This window comes from Hypanus sabinus, chromosome 28 (assembly GCF_030144855.1).
Source record: "Hypanus sabinus isolate sHypSab1 chromosome 28, sHypSab1.hap1, whole genome shotgun sequence".
NCBI classification, from domain to species: Eukaryota; Metazoa; Chordata; class Chondrichthyes; order Myliobatiformes; family Dasyatidae; genus Hypanus; species Hypanus sabinus.
The window spans coordinates 5,745,568-5,771,615 of NC_082733.1; the positions used below are offsets into that span (position 1 = coordinate 5,745,568).

General features: G+C 39.1%; 1 protein-coding gene across 3 annotated transcripts in view; it reads right to left on the minus strand.

The window, feature by feature from the left end:
• Positions 1-26,048, minus strand: part of LOC132382393 (zinc finger protein 280C-like) — a 127,229-nt gene that overhangs the window by 9,505 nt on the left and 91,676 nt on the right. For all 3 annotated transcript variants that reach the window (XM_059952542.1, XM_059952540.1, XM_059952541.1), the window contains 5 exons: positions 20,907-21,160; positions 20,473-20,613; positions 19,395-19,457; positions 18,392-18,513; positions 14,598-14,625 (listed from right to left, as the gene is read on the minus strand). In XM_059952542.1, coding sequence (XP_059808525.1) covers positions 14,598-14,625; positions 18,392-18,513; positions 19,395-19,457; positions 20,473-20,613; positions 20,907-21,160 — 608 coding nt within the window. The remainder of the gene's footprint in view (positions 1-14,597; positions 14,626-18,391; positions 18,514-19,394; positions 19,458-20,472; positions 20,614-20,906; positions 21,161-26,048) is intronic.

The window sequence follows — 26,048 nt, forward strand, 5'->3', positions numbered from 1 at the left end:
GTACCTTTTTCCTGATGGTAGTAGGGAGAAGAGAGTGTGTCCTGGGTGGTTGGGGTTCCTGATGATGGAGGCTGGTTTCCTGTGGCAATGCTTCGTATAGATGTTCTCAATGATTGGGAAGGCTTTACTTATGATGAACTGGGTCATATCCACCACTTTTTGTATGATTGTCCTTTCAATTGCATTGGTGTTTCCATACCAGGCTGTGATGCAGCCAGTCAATATACTCTCCACGACACATCTATAGAGGTTTGTCAAAGTTTTAGACGCCATGCTGAATCTCCACAAACTCCTAAAGAAGCAGAAGTGCTGCTGTGCTTTCTTCATAATTGTACTTACATGCTGTTCCCAAGACAAATCCTCCGAAATAATAACACAAGAAATTTAAAGTTGCTGACTTTAATCCTTCAATGATGACTGGCTCATGGACCTCTGGTTTACTTCTTCTGAAGTCAATAATCAGCTACAGTCAATGTAAAGAATTCTTCATTGCCGAATTCATTGCCCAGATGTTCCAGAGCTAAGTGAGGAGCCAATGAAATGGCATCTGCTGTTGACCTGTTGTGATGAAGCTGATCTAAGTCTATCCTCAGGCAGGGGTTCATGTTTTATGACCAGCCTTTCAAAGCACTTCATTGCAGTGGATGTATGTGTTATTGGACAATAGCTGTTCTTCTTATGCACGGGTATGATTGAAGCCTGCTTGACACAGGTGGGCACCTCAGATTGCTGAAGCAAGAGGTTAAAAATGTCAGTAAACACTCCAGCAAGTGATTAGCACAGGTCTTCAATAGTCTGCCAGGTACACCACCTGGGCCAAATGCTTTCCTTGGTTCACTCTCCTGAAGGATACCCTCATGTCAGTCTCAGAGACTAAAATCACTGAGGGATTTTGGGGGAACTCATGAAGGTGCCTCCATGTTCTGTCAGTCAAACTGAGCATAAAGGGCATAGAGCTCATCCGGAAGCAAAACCTTGTCATTTATGCTGCTTTGTAGGAAGTGATGGCTTTCAAGCCCTGCCACAACTGTTGAGCATCCTTCTGTGATTCAAGCTTGATCCGGAATTGTCACTTCACATGTAGGATGGTTTTCTGGCGGTCATACCTATTCTTCTTCCTTCGATTGCCAGTTCTGAAAGCCACCGATCTAGCCCTCATCAGTTTGCATGTCTCTTGGTTCATCTGGGGCTTCTGGTTGGGAAGATGCTGTTTTGCTCTTTAGGTGCACATTCCTTGATGTGTGTCCTTATAAAGTCTGTAACAACTGTGGCGTATTCATTTAAGGCCTCTGTTGAGTCCTTTAATATGACCAGTCCACCAACTCAAAGCAATACTGAAGCTGCTTCTCTGCCTTCCATAACCACCTTTTTGTTTTATTTACCTCTGGTGCCTTGCTCTTTAGTCTCTGCAGGTAGGAGAAAGACAGCCAGGTAATCAGATTTCCCATAATCAGGTCAAGGGATGGAACAGTAGACATTACTGATGGTAGTGTTGCAGTGGCTGAGTGAGTTGGTTCTTCTGGTACTGCAGGTAATTTGCTGATGGTAGGTGGGCAGAGATCTCAAGCTCTGACTGAAGTCCCCAGCAAGAATGTGAAAGGGTAGACTATTTCTTGTTTGTTAATCATAGTACTTAATACATCGAGTACTTGTTTGACACCTGCCTTTGGCAGTATGTAAACTGCAATTAGAATCATTGTGGAGAACTCTCTCGGTAAGTAGAACTTAATAATTCAATGTTCCAACATTGGGTGGCATGGTTAGCATAATGCTATTACAACACCAGTGACCTGGGTCAATTCCACTGCTCTCTGTAAGGAGTTTGTATAGTCTCCCCATGACCATGTGGGTTTCCTCTGGGAGCTCCGGTTTCCTGCCACATTCTGAAGATGTACAGGTTAGTAAGTTAATTAGTCATGTGGTATAGCTGGGCAGTGTGGGTTTGTTGGGCTGGAAGTGCCTGTTACCATGCTGCATCTCTAAATAAATAAATATTAAATATAATCAAATTTGTAAGCAATAATGCAAAACAAAACTTTGTTTGGAAATATTTCAGTTTGTTGAAGATTGTTATACAACAATAATTTACTGTCTATTTGCAAATACTTCACTCTATTATGTTGTAAACAAAGATTAGCTAACGGTTACAGGTTCTATTACTACAATGGAAACGGATAATTCCTTTTAATTTAAAAAGTATTACATCTCAACTGAATATAACAGAAGTACAGTTTCAAGAAAAAGTTTGTGAACCATTTGCAGTTACCTGGTTTTCTGCATTAATTACTCATAAAATGTGGTCTGATCTTCATCTAAGTCACAATAATAGACAAACACAATCTGCCTAAACTAATTACAAACAATCATCAGTACCAAGTACACCGTTTAAACAATCACAGTCTAGGTTCAAAAAAGCACGTGAACCTCTGCAATAATAGCTTCTACAAAAGCTATTTGGAGACAGGTATTCCAATCAATAAGATAAAATTGGAGGTGTGGATTGCAGATATGCCCTGCCCTACAATAAAAGTACACAAAGTCAGGTTACTCACAGAGCCTGCTCTTCTCAAGAAAAATCTGTTTAGATGCACCATACCTCAATCAAAACAATTACAAGAAGAATTCTGGAGGTGCATGAAGCTGGGGGAGGCTACAAAAGCACTTCTAAAGACTTGAGTGTTCATCTGTCCACAGTAAGAGAAATTGTCTATGAATGGAGGAAATTCAGTACAGTTGCTATCTTCCCTAGGAGTGGGCCATCCTGCAAAGATCACGTGCAATGCTGAAGGATTGAAGGAGGTGAAAAAGAACACAAGGTTAACAGTAAAAGACCTCCAGAAATCTCTAGAATTTGCTTAAGTCTCTGTTCATAACTCCACTATATGAAAAACACTGAACAAGAATGGTGTTTATGTAAAGACAACACGGAGGAAACCACTGCTCTCCGAAAAAGAAAATATTGCTGCATGTTTCAAGTTTGCAAAAGAAAACCTGTATGTTCCACAACACTTCTGCGACAATGTTCTGTGGACAGATGAGACAAAAGTCATACTTATTGGCAGAAATGCATATCGCTATTTTTGGAGGTAAAAGGGCACTACACACCAACACATCATCCCAACTGTGAAGCATGGTGGAGGGTAACATCATGGTTTGAGGCTGCTTTGCTGGCTCAGGGCTTAAACAGCTTGCAAAAGTTAAGGGAACATTAATTCAAATTTGTATCAAGACATTTTACAGGAGAATGCAAGTGCAGCAATCCATCACATGAAACTTAATAGAAGTTGGATGATGCAACAAAACAATGATCCAAAAGACAAGAGTAAACCATCAACAGAATTGTTTAAAAAGAAGAAAATTTGGGTTTCAGAATGGCCAAGTCGGAATCCAGACCTTAACCCAATTGAGGTTGCTGTGCCATGACCTGAAGAGAGATGTTCATAGAAGGTAACCCAGAAATATTGATTTCTTTTTATGAAATTTCCCCTTGCTATTGTGCAAGTCTGATCAGTAGGTACAGGAAACGTTTGGCGGAGGTTATTGCTGCTAAAGGAGATTCTACCTGTTATTAAATACAAGTGTTCACATACTTTTTCCAGACTGCACAATGAATAATTAAATAATGTGTTCAATTAAGACATAAAAAGTACAATTGTTTGCGTGTTATTAGCTTAGGCAGATTATGTTTGGCTATTACTGTGACTAAGATGAAGATCAGACCACATATTATTAGTAATTAATGCAGAAAACCAGGTACAGTAATTGCAAATGGTTCACAAACAACTTCTTGCAACTGTAAACATATTCTAATATTTTTAAATAATGCAAGTGTCTTCTTGGTAAAATTTTGATTTTATCTACTACAGCAGAGCACTTACAGAGTATAAAATCTAGGTATTAATCATTTATTACATGATTCATGACCCTCCATGTCTAAACCACAGCTCTTTTCTGCCCCTGTATGTTACATTAAGCATAATAAACAGATATATTGATTTTGTCTACAAGGGAATCTGGATAATGTGCAATCAAACATAATATCTGGATCACTAATTTAGTAATAAACTGGTTTTCCAGTAAGACGTCTAGTGTATGAAAAATAGTCCAAGCCAACCCCACCTCTGAAATTCGTTTTAAATCGTATCTATGGCTGAATAATAAAGTTAACATTCATTAATTAATTCACTCCATTAGAGCTAACAGCAGTCCTTTTGGTGCCATTTTGCAATCCATTCCCATTAGCTAACTTAAAATTGGTTGATTTATGATGCAAAAGCTGTATAATAAAATTTTAAAAATTACTCAACCTACATCTGTTGCTATATTATCAGGTACTGTAGATTATATCCTACAGGTAATTAGCAGCAGAAATCATTAATAAAGGTAAAAATAATGAGGAAAGGCATAATCAAAACAATAAATGACACTCTCAAGCCATTTTCAGGTCAGGGAATTAGAATCCCCAAATGTACTTAATCATGAACATAATTTTCCAATATGTTAAAAAGCAAGAAAGAATGCAATAGCCATGGATTACTTGCTCATTACAGACTTACCATTATTAATCAATATGGGCTAAATGACAAATTTCTAATATTAACATATTTCAAAAAATGTTTAGAATTATACAAAATTGAGAACATAAAAGTGTGTTCATGCTGGTGGCAAAAGAACTATACTGCTGAACTGGAAATATTGCCGGGTATTCAAGAATATATTGAAGTACTTTACAATGTGATGACAATTTTTGTCACTTCTGCCTAAACCCTTACCACACTAAGATAAAATTCTCCTTCTCCTCTCAAGCCCTTCTACCACTTATTTTATATACAGGATTCAGGCTGTTAGCATCTCTTCTAAAGGAAAGCGATCTGTTCTCTTTGGAGCATAAAAGAGAACACTGGAAGATCTCAGCCGGTCAAGCAGCATCTGTTTAACCAAATCGGTTCAAATCAATATTTTGGATTGAGATCCTGTATCAGGACTACTTGACTTCCAAAGTTTTTCCAATGTAATGCTCTTTATTCCAGATCCCAGAATCAGTGTTCTTTGTTTTCAGATTTGCATATTTACTCTGTTTAGAAGCCTCAAACTTATACTTCATGGGAACCCCGTTGGAAACTGCCATTAAGGTTTCTCAGCCTCTGTTGCATGTAGCCCTTTAGTTTACCAAGTATTTTCTCAAAACTACAATATTCCAATTGTGACAACATCCTTGTAAATTTCTTTGCAAAAATGTGGTAACTAGATTTGTCCATAGTGCGCAGGATGTTCTGTAATATATAGTTCTTTTATATAGTTCCAGCAATCTTCCTTACCCTGCTACGTGAAAAGTCTTGTTTATATCCTTCCTTCTATTGGTGTATTTACCTGAACAAATGTGACACTGTTTATCTCAACTCAGCGTTCTTTGGAAAAGCCTTCTACCATTTATTTGATATACAGGATTCAGGCTGATAGTATCTCTTGTAAAGGAAAGGGGGAAGGGGGAGGGGAGGGGGAGAGGGAGAGGGAGAGAGATACACACACACACAGCCACCCCATGGATAAGAATTTATTTTATGTAGGATTTGCTCTTTCACCAGCTTGAAAGGAACAACATGTTGTGATCACTTGCACAATGGTAGTAACCTCACTGAGGTTTTACAACAAAATAAAGGGTTTATATATACCAGGATGAAAGCTACCTAACACGACTTTGGAAATTTGACTTGTTTGACTTCGCAAACTTTCCAAGTTTTACTTTGGGTAGGTGTTGCGAATGCTAAGAACATGGCTTTTTTTTTGTTATTAGCATTAAATGCTATGCTTGCACAAATAAAAATGAAGAATATTGCTGCAAAAAGTAACAAATCTGTAAAGCTCATACCAAGTTAGCAAGATAAACTGATGAAGTTGTCCATTGCTCTAAGTTTTATTTCTATGAACAAAATGCTCATCAGAATATGGAGGAAAAAATCCTCAAAAGAAACAACACACTTCACATTAAAAGTCCAAGAAGCTCTCAAGTAAGATACTTATCATCAACTGAACCTACAGCAGAATTAGAAATTACAGACCTGTGTATCATTAGGAATATTCAAACACTAGAGAGACACTATGGGCATAATAGGTGAGCTGATGCACACAATTTTATTAGTCCTACATCAATTCTCTTTTGACTTTTACTTTTAAAAAATCTTACAAAAGGCAACTACTAAAATGAAACACAGAGATACAACAATTATATAACACAGAACGTAACTGAATACCACACCCATTACTTTATTACAAGTGCTATCCTATTGGCTCCTCTCATTGGTGTTGTATCTTCCAACATACATGGTGTTCAGAAATACATTAAAATTATATTGAAATGGCATTAATATATTTACAAGTGGATGGTTGTTAATTGTGCAAAGTTCTTTAGCTATAAGGGTTAACAATGATTTGCTTCCACTCCAATTCTGACTAGATGATGTGCGACAGGGAGTGCCAAAAAGGTCAGGATAGTTTCTGAGGCGAAGTGCTCCTTCTACCTTTATACTGGCCTTCAACTGAGCTCCCAAAGCCTAAACTCACGGTACTATCCTGTATGCTAATTTGGTTTGAAATTTATGAGCCAGATATTCCCAGAAGTTAGTGAGTACGTTGTATTTCTTTCCAAAGTGGCATCCTTGAATCTTTTCCTCCACCCTCCTGGTAAATTTGTTACCTAGACAGAAATTTCAAGACAAAAGAGAATGCAGGAAAGATGACATCACTTTCTGCCTCCAAAATGCTGTTTGACCTCTGTTGGTATTAGGCATTCTCATGACTTAATCTGTGCAAATACGTGTAATTAAGACCTCAACGTATGATATTGGTCTAAGTTAAGGATGGTAGCATTGGTTCATTTATCCCAGCAGGATTTTGGGAAGAGGTTTTGGTAGTATCCATTCAGTACCTTGAGGTGGCTGGTATTATTAGCCAAAGTCAAAGAAGCATAAATGAGCATTAAATATTACAGCTACTCAGTGGGCTGTGAATTCTATAACAAGTTTGAGGTATGAACCTTCAAGCCTATTTCCTCAGTAAGCCAATGACACTGAACTAAACGATGAGTTTGCCTCAAGGTAGCATGCAAGCCATGATTCTAACCAACTGGGTTCACAAAAAAACCAGTTTCAATGCAGACTACTGTCAAATAAGGTTGTGTCATTGTCCCAATGTTCTTTTTCTCAATCTTTTGTATTGCAATGCATCATCTCATTCCAACAAGCTTCTCACTGGAGTGAAACTAAACATACAGGATAAAGAAGAAATTGTTTAAAATATGTTGAATTTTCTCCAGAACCAAGGACTCCCAACTTCAGTACTAAAGCTACATTACAGACAATGAATTCAGAGGTCAAGCCCTAAATCATTATTCAGTTGTTCTAAAACATATGGGAAGGCGGAGCATATATTCAACGCCTATAAACATCTTCTACCACTCTATATAACACAAACCTTTAACAATATAGATTCACTACAAGGTGCTGGAAAACATGGACTGCTTCCCAGATCTAGGACGCCACCTCTCAAAATATCCCTTTTAATAAGCATGTAATTTTCAGTCACTGTGAGTAAAAGCTTAGTCTATACCAATCACAAGGCTAAAAACAGGCAATCAAGTGGTATCAATGCATTCATTGTCTCTTTTCTCTCATTCTTCTTCCTCATTTTATTCGTTCCTCTTTCCCTCATCACAACCTATTAGATGTGGGATTTGTGGTGGTTCCCTCTGTCTATTTAAGGGATTCAACCTGCTTATCCATTGCCAATGTGACTTACTATACATTTTCCAGTTTAAATACCACAACATATTCAACTGTTACGGATTCAGCATCAGAAGGTCCCTTCAGAGAGAGCAGGAATGCTGTCAGGAATTACTGGCAGACTGCCTCTAGATGCGGATAACAACTGAGTTATTATGTGTACAGCAGTGGTATCCAGCAGAGGGAAGAACAAAATTGCTGTCAGTTAGAATTAATTCAGATAAATCATAGAAGGAAAAAAATCATCTCCTTATACAATGCCTTGTAAAAGTATTCAGCCCCCAACCTTTTGTTCACATAAAAGAATATTACAAGGGATTTTGCTCAATTTAACTGAGAATTTTTATTTGTGAATCCAATGCTTTTTTTCCATAGCAGAATCAAAAAAATAGGAAAAACTGTAAAGTAGGAAAAACTAGAAGTTCAAAAATTGAAACGTCAGCAGTTCAAAGGTATTCTTCCCCCTTTGGTCAGTACTTAGCTGAACCACCTTGCACAGCAATTATAGCCAGTAGTCTTTTTGGATAAGCCTCCATTAGCTTTACACAACATGATGGAGCAAAATTTGCCCATTCCTCCTTGAAAACTTGCTAAAGCTGTGCCTGGTTAATTGAGGAGTGGCGGTGGATAGTAATCTTGAGGTCTTCCCAGCGATGTTTGATTGGGTTAAGGTCAGGACTCTTGACTGGGCCACTCAATAATGTAAATTTTCTTCATCTGAAGCCACTCCATGGTTGCTCTGGCAGTGTGCTTTGGGTTGTTGTCCTGTTGAAAGATGAACTTCCTCAGTTTCAGCCTTCCAGCAGAGGCTAACAGGGCTTTATCCAGGATCTCTCTGTTTTCAGTAGTGTTCATTTTTCCATCAATCCTGACCATTTTTCCAGTCACTGCTGCTGAAAAGCGTCCCCATAGCATGATGCTACCTCCACCATACTCCATTAGTGGGAATGATGTTACCTGGCTGATGTGCAGAATTAGCTTTCTGCCGCATGTGCTACTTAATGTTGAGGCCAAAAGTTCCACTTTAGTCAGACTACAAGACCTTAGGACACAGAAAATAGAAAATCTACAGCACATTACAGGCTCTTCGGTCCACAAAGCCGTGCCAACCATTTAACCTACTCTTGAAGCTACCTAGAATTCTCCTTTCTTATTTTTACAGTATATTCTAATTGATAATTTGACAAGTCTTAGACATAGAACAATACAGCATAGTACAGGCACTCCTGCCCACAATGCTGTGTCGACCCTTAAACCCTGCCTCCCATATAACCCCCCACCTTAAATTCCTCCATATACCTGTCTAGTAGGCTCTTAAATTTCACTAGTGTATCAACCTCCACCACTGACTCAGGCAGTGTATTCCATGTACCAACCACCTCTGAGTAAAAAACATTCCTCTAATATCCCCCTTGAACTTTCCACCCCTTACCTTAAAACCATGTCCTCTTGTATTGAGCAGTGGTGCCCTGAGGAAGAGGTGCTGGCTGTCCACTCTATCTATTCCTCTTTATATCTTGTATACCTCTATAATGTCTCCTCTCATCCTCCTCCTCTCCAGAGAGTAAAGCCCTAGCTCCCTTAATCTCTGATCATAATGCATACTCTTTAAACCAGGCAGCATCCTGGTAAATCTCCTCTGTACCCTTTCCAATGCTTCCACATCCTTCCTATAAGTGAGGTGACCAAAACTGGACATGGTACAGCAAGTGTGGCCTAACCAGAGTTTTATAGAGCTGCATCTTTACCCCGCAACTCTTAAACTCTATCCCTCGACTTATGAAAGCTAACACTTATGAAAGCATTCTTAGCTACCCTATCTACCTGTGAGGCAACTTTCAGGGATCTGTGGGCATGTACCCCCAGATCCCTCTACTCCTCCACACTGCCAAGTATCCTGCCCTTTACTTTGTACTCTGCCTTGGAGTTTGTCCTTCCAAAGTGTACCACCTCACACTTCTCTGGGTTGAACTCCATCTGCCACTTCTCAGCCCACTTCTGCATCCTATCAATGTCTCTCTGCAATCTTTGACAATTCTCAACACTTATTACACCACCACCAACCTTTGTGTCGTCTGCAAACCTGCCAACCCACCCTTCTATCCCCACATCCAGGTCGTTAATAAAAATCACAAAAAGTAGAGGTCCCAGAACCGATCCTTGTGGGACACCACTAGTCACAACCCTCCAGTCTGAATGTACTCCCTCCACCATGACCCTCTGCTTTCTGCAGGCAAGCTAATTCTGAATCCACCTGGCCAAACTTCCCTGGATCCCATGCCTTCTGACTTACTGAATAAGCCTACCATGTGGTACCTTGTCAAATGCCTTACTAAAATCCATGTAGATCACATCCACTGCACTACTATCTATATGCCTGGTCACCTCTCAAAGAACTCTATCATGCTTGTTAGACATGATCTGCCCTTTACGATTTGCTCATCATCATGAGCAAAGATATGTTATTTTAAAGCCAGAGCTTCCTCCTTGCCACTCTTCCATAAATACCCTTTTTGTGCAAGGCCTTAGATAATGTAAAGCCGTGAACTTGATCTCCAGCTGCAGCTACTGACTGTTGCTGTCATTGTAACCTCTCTTACAGTGCCAAGTCCAACTAAATTTAGAGGGATGACCTAACCTAGGCAGTGTGGCTGTTGTTTCATATTTTTTTTCCACTTTTTCACGATGAACTGCACTGAGCTCCGAGGTATGTTCAGTGCCTTTGAGATGGTCTTGTAATCTTTGCAAGATTTGTGCTTCTCTATTTTCATCTCCCTGACTTGTCTTGAAAGCCCTTTTATCTTCATTTTAGTTTGGTCTATTGAAAATCTACCATACTTTTGGTCCTTACAGGGAGAGAGGATATTTATTCTTATGAATTCATTGAAAACAGGTGATCCTCCAATTTTCCACATCAACAAATTAGGTGAGTTGGTAAGGGAACATACAGTATGGCTAACACAAGGAAATCTGCAGATGCTGGAAATTCAAGCAACACATCCAATATGCTGGCGGAACGCAGCAGGCCAGGCAGCATCTATAGGGAGAAGCGCTATCGACGTTTCAGGCCGAGGCCCTTCGTCAAGACTGGCTACTACAGAAAACTAGTACAGTAATTACAATGGGGATGGTTACTTTTTCAGCCTCACAATTTTGGTTTTTACTTTTTAGTAAATTGTTGGCAGGTTTTGGAATTCTTTTGATTTGACATGATGCACACTGTTTTGTAGATTACCTCAAAAATCCAACTTCAATATATTTTAAGTTTAGAAATTAAGAGTAAAATATGAATACAGTTGTGGGGGAATACTTTTTCAAGGCTTTGTATATACTTTCACAGTATTCTACAACACTACACTTTCATTTGCATCCAACATAATCAAAACTGCAGCTCTAATATGAGACTAAAAAAATTTGTATCTAACTGGGGGGAAACTTAACATGAATAATGTTGACTCTGAGACAGTTACTATTGTAGCCCACAAAGCTTACACAATCTTTTCACTGCTTAAATTGAACTATTTCTACAAAATAGTTAAAGTACACAGTTAGCCATTATCATAGTTTCATATTCGGATACTCCTAAGCACCCATCACTCTGGTTTCGCTGGTGTATGGTTCAGGAAAGGGTGTTGAACTCAAGAGTTTGTAGAGTTGAATACTGGATTCACATTTATATAAAAAACACAAGTAGCTCACAATGAAAATGCAAAGTATTTCTCAACACACTTAAATGTTAACCTGAATCAATCAAAATACTGCAGATGCTGTAAGTCTGAAGAGAGAAAATGAGTTAATGTTTTAGGTTTTGCTGCAGAAAGTTGTAAACTCTGCCAGCTTCATCATGGACACTCGCCTCCACAGCATCCAGGACTCCTTTAAAAGACAATGCTCAATGGCAGCATCCATCATTAAGCACCCAATCACCCAGTCCATGTCCTCTACTCATTGCTATAGTCAAGAAGGAGGTACTATAATCAAGAAGAAGACACATACTCAATGTTCCAGGAACAACTTATTCCCTTCTCCCATCAGATTTCTGAATGGATAACGAACCCATGAATACTACTTCAGTATTTTCCCTCTCTTTTCACACTACTTATTTAATTTAATTTTATCTTTATATGTATACTTCTTATTGTAATTTAGTCTTTATTATTATGTATTGCAATGTACTGCTGCCGCAAAACAACAAATTTCATGACATATGCCAGTAATATTATCTGATTCTAATTCTAATCATTCATCTAAATTGAGAAAAGTGAGGAACATATGCTTTGAGTTGCAATAAAATGAGGGAAGGACAGCGAGAAAGACAGCATACATTTTGTGTTGAGATGGAGTAGCTGAACTACCAAAATGCTAGGGACGTCAGCTGAAGGAGAGTGGTAAAGGTAGGTTTGACTGAAGTGTTCATGGGAAGAGGCAAATCAAGTATAAAATACAAAGAGAGAAAAAGGTTGTATGTTGAATATATAATGAGATACAGGGTGGGAAGGACTAAATATCTGAATGTGAATTCAGAATCAAGTTGTGAAGGCTATAATGTGCCTAGTTAGAAGACGAGGTACTGTTCCTTGAGCACACACTCATCTTCATCAGAACACAGTCCTTGTCCTACAGGGAAATCAGAGTGGAAAAGTGTCTGGCAAGATGAAGCTCAAGGTCATCCTTGCAGAATAAACAGAAGTAATCTATAAAGCATCACCCTATATATGGACAGTTTTCTCAGTGCAGTGGAAACCACTTAATAAGCACCAAATAAGTACCAAGTAAATTGCTACTTCACCCAAAAGGAGTGTTAAAGTGTTCCTAGATGAAAAGAAATAAGTAGGTAAAAAGGCAGTAGTTGCAAATCCTGTCATTGCCTGGGAAGTATTGAGAAGGTGAATAGGTGTTGAGTCAGATGAAAAGAATGGAGCAGAGTTTTCACATTTATGTGCCCCTTTTAAATACTGAGAGGTGTGAAGGAGTACATTAAGGTGAGGACAAGTAAAACTCCTGATGTCATATAGCAGTGTCAGAGCAGTACTGAAGCAAGTGAAATAATAGGTCAAATGGTATCCTGAGTTAATTCCAAAATTTCTTACACTTTAAGATTTATAAAGTAATAATCAATCTGCTCAAATTAGATGACACATAGAGAAAATATCAAATATTTAAACATTACATGACATGACATTAACTCTGTAAAAGATTTTGATATGGAAAAAGGTAGCCCCATTCTTACTGATTGGAAAAAAATATCATTGGTATTGCATTTTACTACATATTCCATGATTCAACCCTGTGAATACTGGATATGCAACTGTGACAAGTATTCAGAACAGTCAAACCCAGGTATAGGCTGTAAGTGTCTGCTGGATGCAAAACTTCAATTACTATACATAATAATCATATGAGGGATTTATCCAAGTCACCTTTTGTACACTCCCAGATGCCAACTATTGAGTACTTGCAGGTTGGTCTCCACTTAGGATTTCTAAGCTGCTTAATATTGTTCAACGTAAAAGAAGTGAACATATTTATCAGTGATAAACAAACAAGTGGTTGCAAAACTTTAAAAAAAGACAGCACAACTATGTTAAAAATATACTTACAAACTACAACATAAATAATTTTTCCAAATCATTTTTGTAAGTGGGGAAATACTATCCATAATTAACAGAATTAAGTAAGTTGCATATACCTCACAAATTGGAGTGTATGAGGTGTCCAGGGAGGGGTAGCACCTCTGGTGGAGGGGTGTGTCATGTCCATTCCAAGTCAGCTCACTCACCTTTGATCCCCTCCAGACAGTCAGCTCTCACCTGTGTGTTCCAGTAAGTAGCTGTTTGTGTGTGACAACAGCCACAACACAGTACACTGTTTCAACTGGAGGGCTAAACCAGGTGAGGGTATTTGGGGGCTTCAGACCCTGGTGAGATTTAAACATTGCCCATTCTAGCACGCAGTCCGCTCTGGCAGACTGAGCAGATGAGATGTACATTGAGATCCAACGGCCAGGAAAGCAGTTCTGCAATACTCTGTGGAAAGTGAAGGGCATGACAAGGCACAGAAGATGACACGTAGTCATTCACTGTAACCAAGAAAGAACCCAGTTTATGACGCTTGTTTGTACCACTGCAAACCGTCTTCTGGGGTTGAGAGAATGGAACTACCCCAGTACAATGGCTTTTCCACTATAAAATCTCTGCCGCACAGATTTCCTGTCATTGTCAGACATCATGGACAACAACCCGCCTACAAATTCTTTACACAAAAGCAACAAAAGGGAACACTCGAGCACTTCAAACTAAAACTTTTGTCAGTAACTCCAGTTGAACTCTGTCTTTTTGTGTTTCCCCCGGCTGTCAGTCTGTGGTTTTGTATTGCCCTACTCCTGCTCTACTCTGGCCCCTGTATTACAGAGTACTCAGTCTCTCACCTGTTTCTCATTATTACCTGTACTGCTGCCACCTGTTTCTCACTGTGCTCCATCTATCATCTGTCATTCTGTTTAATAGTTTTTTTTCAGTCCAGTGTTTACACCTGTTTGATGCCAGATTGTGCCAGAGTTTTCTCCTGAGCATTTGTATCTGTACTCTGTCTGAATATTGACTCTGCCTGTTTCCTGACTAAAGATTTTGGATTTCTCTGGACATTTTGTTCTCTGCCTGAACTTTGACACTGACTTTGTTTGCACCTCAATTAATATCACTGTGCGCACAATACAGGGTCTGCAAGTGGATCCCTGCTCCAGCCTCCTGACAACTTTACAGAAAAACCACTTCATATATTTGCTGACACCAAAATGGATTGAAGAAAAAGGATACTTACTGGAATATATTGTCAACATCACTGGAAGCTGTAAGAAAAGAAAATTAGAATTGTTAAAAAAAAAGTTCTCTTCTTCATCTTGCGAAGAACTGGTTTGCTATCAAAGTATGGTCTTGGGTACATTGTTCACTATCACTCTTCAGAGCACCCATAAGAAACCCAACTGCACACGAGAAGGAATGTACAAATTTGTTTACAGATGATGCCAGTGTCAAAGAGTGTAAGATCATACATTTTGGCAGAGAAATAAAAGGGTGAACTATTTTCTAAATGGAGAAAAAAATGAGGCACAAATGGACTTAGGAGTCCTCGTGTAGGGTTCCTTAATGGTTAATTTGCAGGTTGAAGCAAATGCGAGGAAGGCAAATGCAATGTTAGCATTCATTTTAAGAGTGCTAGAACATAAAAGCAAGGATATAATGTTGAGGCTTTATAAAGCACTGGTGAGGCCTCACTTGGAGAACTGTCAGCAGCTGTGGGTCCCTTATCTTAGAAAGGATGTACTGACACTGGAGAGGGTTCAAAGGAAGTTCACAAAATGATTCTGTCATACGAATAGCATTTGATGGCTCTGGGCCTGTTTATATTAGAATTCAGAAGAATGAGGGGTGACCTAATTTAAGCCTATTGAGTATTGAACGGCCTCGATAGAGTGGATGTGGAGAGGATGCTTTCTAAAGTGGGAGAGTCTAGAACCAGAGGACACAGCCTCAGATTAGAGGGGTTTCCTTTTAAGAGATTATAAGCAATTTCTTTAGCCATAGAATGGTGAATCTGTGGAATTCATTGCCACAGGCAGCTGTGGAGGCAAAGTTTTTGCATACATTTAGAACAGAGGTGGATAGATTCTTGATTGGTCAGGTTATGAAGGGATACAGGGTGTAGACAGGAGTGGATCAGCCACAATGAAATGGTGGAACAGATTCAATTGACCTAATTCTGCTCCTATATGTTATGGTCTTATGGACTGTTGTTCCATTGTTTATACTATAAATGGAACAAACTTTATAGGGACAATAAGGGCTAAAGGCCAAGAAATTACAGACTGGTGAGCCTTACATCAGTGACAAGGGAAATCATTGGGACTTACTCACATATGGAAATGTATTTTGCAAAGGTCCTTTGTGGTAAATTGATCCAGAAAATTAAGACATATGGGATCCATGGAGACTTAGTAGATTGGAGTCAAAATTGACTTGGCCATAGAAAACAAAGGGGAATGATGGAGCTTTGTTGTTCTGACTGGAGGTCTGTGACCAGTGGTGTTCAGCAGGGATCAGTGCTGAGACATCTGTATCTACATAAAAAAGTATGCGGACTGATTATTAAGTTTTCAGATGACTCAAAAATTATGGAGTTGTGGATGATAAAGGTTACAGCAGATCGCTGGAAATAGTGGCAGAGAAATGGTAAGGGGAGTTTAATCCTAACAAATGTTAGGTGTTGCACTTTGAGAGGTCAAAACAATACACAATTAATGAGAAGTTCCTTAACGGCAATATAATACATAGGTATCTTGCAGTGCAAGTCCGACACTCCCTGACTGGACAACACAAAACTGAAGGGAAAGCTCATAAAAGTTTACAACATTATCGGAGGCATAATTAGGATAGATGTTCAGAACCTTTTAACCAGGGTCGAAGTCTGTGAGGCAAGATTTTTTTAAACACCTACAGTGGCCTGTAGCATGCTGCCACAAAACGTGGTTTAAAAGTTATTTAGACAGGTATATTAAGCGTCAAGATATATAGCATGTGTGGAGACATGAGCTACGGGACTGTTCATATACTGTTCTTATTTCTATAGTGAGAGTCGAAAGATAATACTGCTGATTCATTCATTCTTATTCACAGGATTCAATCTATCCAGTGCTCATTTAGACAACATATATTTGACGGAATTTTTTAAACTAGCAAATCAGAAGCAAAAATTGAAGAATTTTGTAAGTACCGTAGATTCTGGACTATAGAGCGCACCTGATTAAAAGCCGCACGCTCTAATTTTAGAAAGAAAATCAGTTTTGTACTTGTACAGGCCGCACCGGATTTTAAGCAGCAGGTGTCCCACGTTGTAATATGAGATATTTACACAGAAAGATATTACACGTGAGGATTTTTTAACTTTTAATTAAATCCGTATGGTAACATAAACAAATACATATTGCAAATGCTTTTTATCGAACAGTGCCTGTAACACAACTACTTTTAAATATACATACGTATCGGTAACACACAAATTACGTTGCGTATACTTTTTTACTGAACAGTGCACGAACAACATTCCGTATCTCCTAACGACTGGTAAAAAAATATATATATATACACTGCAGCCTACCAGGAAAAGTTATTGATCGCCTTCTTCATCTTCCTCCTGTGCACTAAAACCATCAAAGTCCTCTTCTTCAGTGTCCGAATTGAACAACCTCAGGATCTCATCACTCACTTCAGTCTCTTCGTTGTCACTCTCACTTGAGCACACGCGGTCCTCTTCATCACGCAGCAGTCCAGCCTTTCGAAACCCGTTGGTGATGGTGGATGTTGTGACACGGCTCCACGCATTTAGGATCCACTGGCAGACTTGAGTTAAAGATGCTCTTTGCATGCGTCCTGTTTTGGTAAAGGATTTCTCGCCGCTCGTCATCCAAGCCTCCCACTCAAAGCGCAGCGCCGTTTTTTTCTGTGAAAAAATCCCCCTGGTCGCTTGGCGTAGCACTCTCTCAGCCAATCCTTCATTAGACTCTCCATCATCCAACCTTTCTTATTGACTTTCACCATGATTTCTTTTGGAAATTTTTCCTTTGGCATTGTCAGCCGCTTAAAAATCACCATCGATGGAAGCTTTAGTCCGGATGCTGTGCAGCTCAGAACACAAGTAAAATGCGTTCTCTCATGGCCACTTGTTTTCAGTGTGATGGACGAGTCACCTTTTTTATTAACAGTCCGAGTGAGAGGCAGGTCAAACGTCAAAGGTACTTCATCCATATTTATGATATCATCTGGCCCGATGGAATTCTCCGCTATCTTTGTTTGAGTGAATGTGCGGAAGTTAGCAAGTTTTTCCTCGTGGTCGGGAGGGAGCTGCTGACACAAAGTCCTGCGTACCCTGACGGACAGGCCTTTTTGTCTCATAAATCTAAAACACCACGATGGCCCACCTCTAAAATCTTTGATTTTCATTTTGGTGGCGATTGCTTTAGCCTTCAGTCTGATCTGCACGGTGGAAACACCACGGCCGCCTGCTCTCTGTGTGTTAACCCAGTCTTCAAGAAGGTTTTCAAGTTCAGGCCATCTGCTATGATTACCTCTGAAAGCTTTTGTCGTCTTTTTGCATTGACTCAGTTCTTCACGCTGGCGTCTCCACCGTCTCACCATCGATTCATTTATGCCAAGATTATGTGCAGCAGCTCGATTTCCTTCTTCAACCGCCAGATTGATCGCCTTTAACTTAAAAGCTGCATCATATGCTTTTCTTCGAGTGTTTGCCATGTTGATGAGGGTGAGTACAAATGACTGATCTACAATAATTTAATTGTGAAAGTGCGCTTGATTTATCGTACAATTTCATTGGACCTCTGTGAACTACTCATCAATTTTATTGGTCTACTGTTACGAGGCAAAATGTTTTTGGCGGCATGAAAAAAAATGCATTAGCCGCACCGTAGTATAGGCCACAGTGTTCAAAGCGTGGGAAAAAAGTAGCGGCTTATAGTCCGGAATTTACGGTAATTGGTTTCATAAGAGAAGCTCCTTAAACAAAATAAAATGATATCCAAACCGTTAAGCTTTTCCACTTACCACCGTATTTTGAAATGATGCGACAGACATGGAGCTTGTTTTTATCAAGATGTGTTGCCATTTTGTCTGAATCAGTAATGCTGGCTTCAAATGGACAACTAGCACATAGTAGTTTTATATTTCTGTAACAATATAAAGTACAGTCATTTACCCCCTGAAAAATGCCTTCACACTGTCAGGGGTGGTGGTGAAAGCAGTTAAAATAGTGGTATTTAAGAAGCTTTTAGGAAGGCATATAAAATTTCATGTTATGACTGATTGGACATAGGAGGAAATATAGGAGTGATGTCAGAGGTTAAGTTTTTTTGACACATAGATGGGTGAGTGGAACACGCTGCCAGGAGTGGTCATAGAAGCAGATATATTAGGGACATTTAAGATGATAAGATGGCATTTGAGGATGAAAGAAAATGGAGGGCTATGTCGGAGGGAGGTAAAAAGTTCAGCACAACATTGTGGGCCAAAGGGCCTGTACTGTGCAGTAGTGTTCTATGAATGAAAGGACATGGATCATGTCTAAGCAGAAGGAATTAAATTGGGGATCCCACAGGCATCATGGGCCTAAGGGCCTGTTTCTGTACTATACTATTCTAGGCGTATTATATTATAGGACAGGTGCCACGGATCAGTATACAACACGTGGCAGGTAGAAATGTCTGATCACTTATGAGGGAAAAGGCTTGATATAGCAGCAAGATTCACTGAGTGTAATTTCAAAAGTGCTTTCCAAGACTACTTGTTAGCAAAATGTGAGTCAAAATAGTTACTGCTTTACTGACATGATGGTTTATCTGTTATCCATAATCATATGGAGGCATCATTATTTTCATTGTTGTTCATCAGTCAATAAATTTGCAAGATCACTTTAAGGATTCACCTTAATATAAACTTGACTAATCAGTCACAATGGTCTAGTTGTTTTTCAATATGACAAAACAGAAGTTAATATAAAACACCTTTTCTCATTGTTATATTTAGACTTAAATTATAGCACATTTCCTACCTCAGTTTGTTTGAGTACTCTCTGAACATCCAAAATTTATTTTTACTTGGGACAGTGTGAAAACTGCAAAACAGAATTGAGATATATGTGCACTTAAAGGTGAAAATCCATCACTTATTGAGATCATAAAAGCTTAGCATTCTTCAACAAAGTAGTAACCTAGTATAAAGTATTATTTTCAAATGTACTCAAATATGAGCACAAAAAATAAAGTATTGGAAAATCATTGTTAAAATGAAACCATGAAACAGCAAGAACTGAAGTCAGCTTTAAAACTGAAAGCAATATTAAACAAGAAGTTTGTATTTTAATATAACACTTAAGAGACAGGCAACAAGAATAGGCCCCCCAGAAGTTAAGGGCATTAATACAACTCATCTGCTTTGCTGAGGACATAAAGGAAGGTATATTCAAGGTAACTTACAACAACCAGTTACTAACATTCATATAAATACCTTGCATATGACCAAACTTCCTTTAAAACTAGAAGCAATTTTTTTCCCACTATTATTTGAGGAATTAGCTACAAAATTGCTACTATGACAAGTATTTAAATAATACTGGAAATATGCACAGCAGAAAGGTTATAACCGAGCTTTTGGGTATGATCAGAGTTAGATTTTGATTGGTCAATCTGCAGAGGGATATCAATCTGATAACTTTGTCAATGCTCTATGTATTCAGCTAGGAATGAAAGGCTGAAATTTGTTGCAGGATGTCGCACACAGATCTCACATCACTATTTGCTTAAAAGGGCTACACTGCACAGCTTAAATTCCTTATTCCTGCCAAACAGAAAGTTCAGAGGAGCATGTCAACTCAATAAACATAAAAAGCAAGCAAACATACAACTGAATATTGCATGTCTTATATCTGAATTTACATTATAATGGAGTGATTGGTGGTGGAGGGGAAAAAGGAAATCAAAACCATTTGAAAAACTACTAATTTTTAAAAGATCACTATTTAATGTTACAATCTATTAGTGAAAATTAATGAAGAAGTAATATTAATAACACCTTAAGTCCAATGTATTCAATTTGGGATGCAGTTTTTAAAAAATCTCTTTTCTTCCTACCTCATCATATGGGTCACATAAGATTTGTTGCAACTACTTCTGAATCGACAAAGGGAACAACGGGCGTAAGTGGCAAAATGACTGGTTAATTCTTTAATTTCTGTGTCACACTCAATACATTTGTGAACACCATATCTGTCCCTGCAAATAAACAAGAAAAAAGTTACAAAATTCCAAAGATCAGCCGTACATGTGCATCAAGTACGAGCAAAAATACACAAGTGTCTACATGTGCACACAAATTATTAACTACATATCTCACAGAAAATATGAATTGCATATTTACTTTTTGTGTATGATTCAGTATGAGAAGAATCCCTAAGCTTGCACAATACAGATATTTAAGTACACTATTATTCCTTAGGATTGATTAATGGGTCTTATTTCGACAATGGAATAAAGATGATGTAAAAAAATAAAACAAGACAGTTTACCTGAAAAACTGAAGATCAATAGTAAAAGGTTTGGTTATTTTCTTGTTGGCTGGATTTTTCTTCCTTCCCTCTTTAAAGTATGGAGCTGGTTGTGAATTTCCTATGGTGGTAACTTGGTTTATAGCTGATGGGTATAATTTAGTATTTACTGTTACTGAAGATGAACTCTGGAGCACAGAACTAGTTGCAGAATTAACTGAGGGCATGGAAGATGATCCAACTGGATAAGGTGTCATGGAAGCTCGAATCGTAACCTGTCAGATTAAATAGGTTGTTAATTAAAATAAAACCGACTTCTGGCACTTCCTGAAAGGTTTAAAAGAGCAATAAAAGATGTTATTACAATTAAAAAAAAGAAAGATTAAGCACATGATTTGTAGTATTTTCTTTCATACAATAAAATGCATTTTGCAAATACAATCACTTTGGCATCTGTCATTTCTCTAGCTATTGTACCCACACAAATGAATTAAAGTTATATCTAAATTTTCAAGTTGGTATTCCAAAGGAAATCTGAAGGAACTAATTAACTTATCAGTATTTAACTGATCTGGATACGGCTTGCCTTGCTGAATCTTCTGTATTTGTTGAGCAGCAAATATACTTTTGAGATAGAGCATACAAGTAATTGAAGTATGTCATCTGAAAGTTGATGAACCTTGTAGAATTTTCTCTATTTCTGCATAAATATGACCAAAAATGTGATCACATCTTCACGTTTTAAAACTAGATAAAGAGAATCCAATTAAATAAATAACACAAAAAACATTATTCTTGCCAAAGTCTCTATTCATGTGCCCACCATAAGAAAAATACTGAACAAGAATGGTGTTCATGGAAGGATACTACAGAGAAAACTGTTGCTCTCCAAAAAAAAACCATTGCTGCACATCTCAAGTTTGCAAAAGACCACCTGAATGTCCTACACTTCTGGAACAATGTTCTGTGGACAGATGAGACAAACATTGAACTTTTTGGCAGAAATGCTCATTGCTATGTTTGGAGGAAAAAGGGCACTACATACCAACACAAAAGCCTCACACCAGATCTAAAACATAGCGGAAGGAGCATCATGGTTTGGAGCTGCTTTGCTGCCTCAGAGCCTGGACGGCTTGCAATCGTTGAGGGAACGATTGAATTCAAAATACTATCAAGACATTTTACGGAAGAACGTCAGGGTAGCAGTCCGTCACCTGAAGCAAGCAGTTCATGTAGGAAGCCCACCAATATCCCAGAGTTAAAGCAATTTTGTACGGAGGAATGGCCTAAAATTCCTCCAAGCTGATGTGCAGGACTGATCAACAGTTACCAGAAACATCTGGTTGAAGTTACTGCTGTACAAGGGGTTCACACCAGTTACTGAAAGCACCTCTACAACCCACACTTCCAATCTTATCTCATTGATTGGAACACCTGACTTCAAATAGTTTTTGTAGAAGGCATTACCCAAAGGTTCACATTCTTTTTCCAAAAAAATATGTAATATTGGATCATTCTTCTCAATAAATAAATGAACAAGTATAATGTCTTTTTTGTGTTATTTATTTAATTGGATTCTCTTTATCTAGTTTTAGGATTTACATGAAGATTTGATCACATTTTAGGTTACATTTATGCAGAAATAGAGAAAAAGCTACATGGTTTACAAACTTTCCAGCACCACTGTAGCTGGCTTGGGAAATGAAAGTTACCATGGAATTTTTTTCTTTCTTCACTCTAAGTGTTAGTTGTGCACAAATTGAGATAGATTTGATGGTAAGGGCTTCTCCCTGGACTGGTACCAGTTTGATGCAATTCAAATGTAAGGTTATTTCAGCAGCCAGTTAAGATTCCTCCAATGTGAGAAATAGAGTGCGAGGATGGCACTGGCAAGTCACAGCAACACTTTGCTGGCAGCAAGCAAGACTACTATCAATTCTACTAAATATACTTTCTCAGGACTATGATCACTCCAATCCACAGCCTGTACTGAGAGGTGTGTTTGAATCGTCTCTACAACTTGGTGTTTTTGTGGTTCCCTGAAATATTCAGTGAACTGGATTCTCAAGAAAGCAGGTATGGCTGCGACAGATTACTGGAGCGGAATTGGAGCCAGATGGAATCTTCAGGCTGGGTTGAAGTGGCAGGTCCTGGGCTTGAAAGTGGATAACAAACCAAGACAGATTAAAAAGATTAAGTCATCAAGGCCAAGGGTGAAGGACAGACTAGTATTCAGCTCATTACTCCAGGAGGCTTGACTTGCTTTAGCACTGAACTGACTCTACAGCTGTGGCCTGCAGCCATCGGACTCCTGGATCAGCTGCAACACTGAAATGGCGACGCAGCTGTGGACTTACTTTTGGTGACCGCGTGGTTCATGTTCTGTGGATTGTTTGCTTGCTTTCTTTAAAAATTGCTTATATGATTTGTTCTTTCTTTTTTGCACACTGGGTGTATGACTAGCTTTGTGGTGTGAGGTTTCTCATCAATTCTATTGTGCTTTCTTGTTTTCTGGCTGTTTGCAAGATGAATTTCAAGGTTGTATATGGCATACATACTTAGATAATAAATATTCTTTGAAATTTGAAATCTACTTGAGACTGGTCTAACATACAGGCCAAGCTGGGCAGAAACAAATTTTTGTTTTTCCAAAGGATATTAGTAACTAATTCCAGAATTACAGAAAATTCAATTTCCAGCTAACATACGTAAAAATACTTGCTATTATTTACAGATCTCTCAAATAAATCTGAGTTCAGATTCTCAATGCAGGTTCAAACCATGTGAGTTTATCTGTTGTTTTGTCACGGAGGCCATGCAGCAATTAATACTTAATCCGTCACTATCATGCAACTTTGTAGAACAGAGACATCTTGTGCAACAGCAGCATACATTTCCAGCCAGAAAACTTCCTGCCATTCTACCTCTTGTAAGAAAGCCTATGTATTCTCCCAGTTCCTCTGGCCTGACTGTATCTGCTCCGGTAATGAGCCTGTATGATGTCTTTTTGCTTCCTGAGTGTAGCTTCTCTTCGACCAGTTGATTAAGCCCTTGACTATTTCTAAAATTTCTGTCCTTGCCCTAGTCTACATTTCTCCGTCTATTCATAAATTCCCAAATGAAACAGCGTCCCTGCAGGGCCAAGGTGCAAAACACTGTACCAACAGTCATATACAGCACAAAGCACATATAATTAAGACAGCAGTAAACATATAGTCATACAAAACGTAATATTATAGCCCAAGACCCTGAGTGTCATATCCTGTAGATTGATGGTGTTTGGGAAATTATTTGCAAGAACAAGCCCACATGAGACCTATCATCTCGCATTAGTGCAGCCACAGACGAATGCAATCCAGCTTGTCTCTTACTGAACGAACACTGGACGGCAGTGCTGAAGGGAAGGAGCAGCCCACAACCTAGCACTGATGCTGTATTACACAACTTCTAACGTCTCTTCCCCTGGGGGGCTGCAAGAGACAAACCCCGTAGCACGAGGGCTTAGTCCACTCTACAACCGAGGCCTCGCAGCTCCCCCGCCATCAGTTTCTCCAATGAACCAGTGAGCCATTCCACAGTGTAGCATTCTACATTACCAATGTTAAATAGGGTCTTCCAATCACTTGCTCCATTTATAAGGCTACACACTGATTCTGACACCTTCGTGCAGCAGAAGGCAACAAAGTCTGCACCAAATCCAGCTTCTCCACTGTCGAACAACTCAATGATAGGGTAACATGCAGTATTCCATGTTCTTAATAGGCAGCAGTGTCTTGTGATAGTAAAGAAGTATTAAGAACAAACAAGTATACCGTTGGTTGGACCTGGATGGCCACTGTGTCTGAATGCGCCACCATCTGCATTCAAATACTATCTTTTGCAATTTCCACCATCTTAAACAGGATTCCACAAGCAAATACATCTTCCCCTCACCCTACTTTCAACTACATGGTCTACTCTTCCATTTCCACCAACTATTACTCTGCTTATGGCATTGAGATGCAGCACTTGTACTTCCATTCACACCATCCAGGGACCATGACAATATAGGTAAAACAATAAATCGCTTGTAGTTCAACTAGCATACAGTATTCAGTCTACTACATAGGAAAAACCAACAGGGAATGGGTGACTGCTTTGCAGAGCACCTGTGTTCAGCCTAGAAGGCCTTCTTCCTGTTGTTTACTATTTTAATTCTCTCTCCCAGCCCCAGTCTGAACTGTCTGTGGTCTCCTGCCCTGCTACAGTGAGCATGAGCTTGAGAAACAGTGCTGTTATCCAGCTGGGCATGTTGCATCCTTCCCATCTCAATATTAAGTTCAACAGCTTTAGTTTATTTGCTCTCTCTACATCAGATTGCTCAGATCTGTAGTACTGGTTCAGTTTTTCCTCTGCTGTCTGCGGCAGGACATTACTTTGGCTATCCTACTGGCAGTTTATATTCCCATCCCAGGAAGACTGATGATTAGAAACATAGAAAACACAATACAGGCCCTTGGGCCCAGAAAGCTGTGCCAAACATGTCCTTACCTTAGAAATTACCTAGGGTTACCCGTAGCCTTCTGTTTTACTGAGCTCCATGTACCTATCCAGGAGTCACTCAAAAGACCCTATCATATCCGTCTCCACCACCATCGCCGGCAGCCCATTCCATGCACTCACCACTCTCTGTGTAAAAAGGAACTTACCCCTCACATCTCCTCTGTACCTACTTCCAAGCACCTTAAAACTGTGCCCTCTCATGCTAGCCATTTCAGCCCTGGGAAAAAGCCTCTGACTATCCACACAATCAATGCCTCTCATCATTTTGTACACCTTTATTACGTCACCTCTCATCCTCCATCGCTCCAAAGAGAAAAGGCCAAGTTCACGCAACCTATTCTTACAAGGCATGCTCCCCAATCCAGGCAACATCCTTGTAAATCTCCTCTGCACCTTTTTTTTAAATGGTTTCCATGTCCTTCGTGTAGTGAGGCAACCAGAACTGAGAGTACTCCAAATGGGGTCTGACCAGGGTCCTATATAGCTGCAACATTACCTCTTGGTCCTAAACTCAATCCCACAATTGATGAAAGCCAATGCACCATATGCTTTCTTAACCACAGAGTCAACCTGCGCAGCTGCTTTGAGTGTCTTATGGACTTGGAACCCAAGATCCCTCTG